Below are 3,274 nucleotides of genomic sequence, written 5' to 3' on the forward strand. Positions count from 1 at the left end.
ATCAAACTCCATTGTCCTAAGCGTCCCTAAGAAGGCGAAACTAGCTTTAGAGATTCACCTAGTCTCGTTGAGAAGCTTTGTTGAGTTCAGAACTGATCCTACCAACTTCAGTGCCAAATCAAGTCAGATAGGACTTCTTCTTGGTGTTGCCCAAAGTCTTGGAGCTTCTCACCAAAAGCTCTTGTCGCGCAACAGTCCAACTGCTTCTTATTGGTGTATCAACGTCGATTTCGACTATCAGTTGTTCTTGCGAACAATCGCCTTAGGGATTAAGGTGAAACTTCTCTATGGGGTTTTTCATCTTGCTGAGCTTGACTCGCCTCTTATAAGCTTTATCCTTCTATGTTTCATAATGCTTTCTACTTTTGTTGTACCGTCGAGCATGTCTCCGAATCATCTGCTTCAGTTGTAAACGTTCTTGCTCTTTGAGCTCTTTAATATAAGTCTCGTGTTACAAAAAAAAAAACAAAGCAAAAATTACACAGAGAGAATGGACGAGAATGAGATGTTTGGCTTTCTTCTCGGAACTCAAAAGTAAATATTAATCTATACAAATTACAAACCTTAATAATTAGAAGATTAATAATAATATCTTCAAAACATACAATCAATATCCTTGAAAATCGTCTTCTGATCACTTCTTCTGTCGGTGGATTGTTTGAACGCTACAGTGGGAGCAATTCTGCAACTCCTCCTCTGGTGTTCAAGCACGAGTTCACCGGCTAACCAATCCAGCTTCTCGAAATTGCTTTCTTCATTGATTTTCTTACCACCAAACAGAACCGATTCCACGTTCTTCTGCTTCAACATCTCCTCTGCTACTCCCACAAGCATATTCACATTGCTTGGACTAGCGTCTGTGTCTACGTTTGGTTTGCATGGACCGAAGCTTGACCCATCCGCCTATAAAATTCACACAAATAATGATATCTATTATTAATATCAAGATCCAACTTTCATGATCAATTTAAAGTATTCACGATTCTTGTTCAGAACTGAAAGTTTTTAAAATGGCTTCAAGAATAGCAAACTCACTTAATGTAAATCACAATTCCGCATACATTCTAGTATTTTATTTCCGCAATTAAACAATGTCTTCTAATAATAAAGAGGTTCAGAATCCGAAGATCCGTACATCCTAGTAGACCATTAAGCCCGCGGTTATTAACCGAACCAAAGCGAACCAAAATGTTCCATTAAGAGATTCGGTTCAATTTGGCAATTAATAAAAATTGGTTTCGGTTCGGTGATCGGTGATCTTAACAAAAATTCCAAACCAAACTAACCAAAATACGAACCAAAAATAATAAAGAGGTTCCTAGTAGACCATTAAGTAACCGAACCAAAGCGAACCAAAATGTTCCATTAAGAGGTTTGGTTCAATTTGGCAATTAATAAAAATTGGTTTCGGTTCAGTGATTGGTGATCTTAACAAAAATTCCAAACCAAACTAACCAAAATACGAACCAAAAACCCGACTTAACCAAAAACAGAATCCTCCTAGTAAGACTTGAATCTCTCGATTCCCCTAGTTTGGTACAATTAAGCAATATTACGAATCAAGCCTTAATAGCATGAACTGTAATAAACCACATTAGATTTTACCTGAATACGGACATAGTTACTCCTTCTACACTGACCAAACGCCATGGAAACGGCCTGGTCCACAGTATCAGCCGCGCCATCGGCAGAAATGCGAACCGCGGGACGAGCCCATTGCTTAGCCTTCCATTTCATAACCTTATCACATTCATACTTCACATCCACCAACTGCCCCGTACCAAGTGACAACACAAGCAAATCCTCAACGCCTCTAACAAACGGAAACTCTTGCTTATTATGCAGCACATGAGTGATCGCCGCGGCCGTAGGATTACTCATAGCCAATCCACCATCAACCGCAGCGCACCGCGTTTTACCATCCACTGATCTCATCTCCACAGGCTCGAACACTCCCGGCTCGGCCCACGTGGCTCTACAAACTTCCCACAGCTTGAAATCGTAGCCGTCCGTTTCTAACGCATCGGCGCGCGAGAAAAGGAAAGGTGCTGAGCTCGCGAGGTCGTAACAAGGAATCAGAACAGGTTTAAGCGTGTCCTTGAGGGTCAGCTCAGCGAACGACTCCTTCATGGACTTCTCGAGCTTCGAACCGGACCCGGTTTTCATAACCCGGTTTAGGATCTTCCCCGGTTGGGATTTATAAAAGCTTTTACCGTTCTTCGCTAGGAACCTCCACGTGTCATCCGCTTTGAAGATCGGACGGTCACCGTCGTTCGAAGCGAAAAGCATCGCCGTGAAGATCCCGCCGATACCGGAACCAGAAGCGACGTCGAAGTAATCGGCGATCCGGGCATTCGGGTCACCCGACTTCAACTTCAGCGCTTGCTCCAGATAAGCCAAAGCCTTTCCGGGTATGATCCCTCTCATTCCGCCGCCGTCGATGCTCAAAACACAGACTTTCCCTCTCTGGTTCTTGATGGATCCCGGAACGACGCCGTTTACAGCCGTCGGTGATGTTTCTTGCTCTGGACTCGGGTCTCTGCTCCGAGACTCCATGAGCTTCGGGTCGTCGTCGTATCCGAAAAGAAACTTGCTTTCGAGAATGGAGAAGATCTCGTAGCTGAGCTTATCAGTCTCGATGCTCGGTTCTTGCATCTCCATCTCCGCCGTGGCTCCGCCGTTGTTGCTCTGTTTGATTAAATGATGCTTAACAGTCGCCGACGGAGCTTTATTGTGTACTCTTTGCATCGTAATTAAGCAAACAAGAAGCAGAAACCAAGAAAGAGTATTTAATAATGAATTAAACACTCTCTAGACATTATCGCCCAACATAAAGACAAAACACTTGAAACACAAAGTTAATTTCTTGTCATAAGAACACGAGAAACAGTGACTATGGTCGCAACATTTTCTTCCAAGACAAAAGTATAGTAAAGACCGATGCTTTTCTTTTTCTATGTCTTCTCTCTCTCTGTCTCTCTTTATTTTCCCTCCTTAAATCATTTCAGAAATTCAAGATAAAAGGCAAAAAAGAGTCTTCTTTGATCAATAAATCATGGAGGAAATAAAAAGCAAGAACACAGAACCTGCGAGGGATCTTCTTTTATAGTGTCTTTAAATTTCACGCGTGGCTTTTTGTTACATAGAATTTGACATAAATAATACGAGTGCTGCAGTTACTTACGTACGTATAATACGAGAGACCTGCAGTTACTTAGATATGTATGTAGTACATATGTACTTATGTACGTACGTATGATATTTTAAGTTTCTT

General features: G+C 42.0%; 1 protein-coding gene across 1 annotated transcript; it reads right to left on the reverse strand.

Moving 5' to 3' along the window:
* Positions 1–491: 491 nt before the first annotated feature.
* Positions 492–3,274, reverse strand: LOC111204428 (patatin-like protein 6). The gene is made up of 2 exons (XM_022699102.2): positions 1,606–3,274; positions 492–903 (listed from the first exon to the last, which is right to left on the reverse strand). The coding sequence occupies exons 1-2, from the start codon at positions 2,746–2,748 to the stop codon at positions 595–597; spliced, it is 1,452 nt and encodes a 483-aa protein (XP_022554823.1). The 5' UTR covers positions 2,749–3,274; the 3' UTR covers positions 492–594.

This window comes from Brassica napus, chromosome C3 (assembly GCF_020379485.1).
Source record: "Brassica napus cultivar Da-Ae chromosome C3, Da-Ae, whole genome shotgun sequence".
Classification (NCBI taxonomy): domain Eukaryota; kingdom Viridiplantae; phylum Streptophyta; class Magnoliopsida; order Brassicales; family Brassicaceae; genus Brassica; species Brassica napus.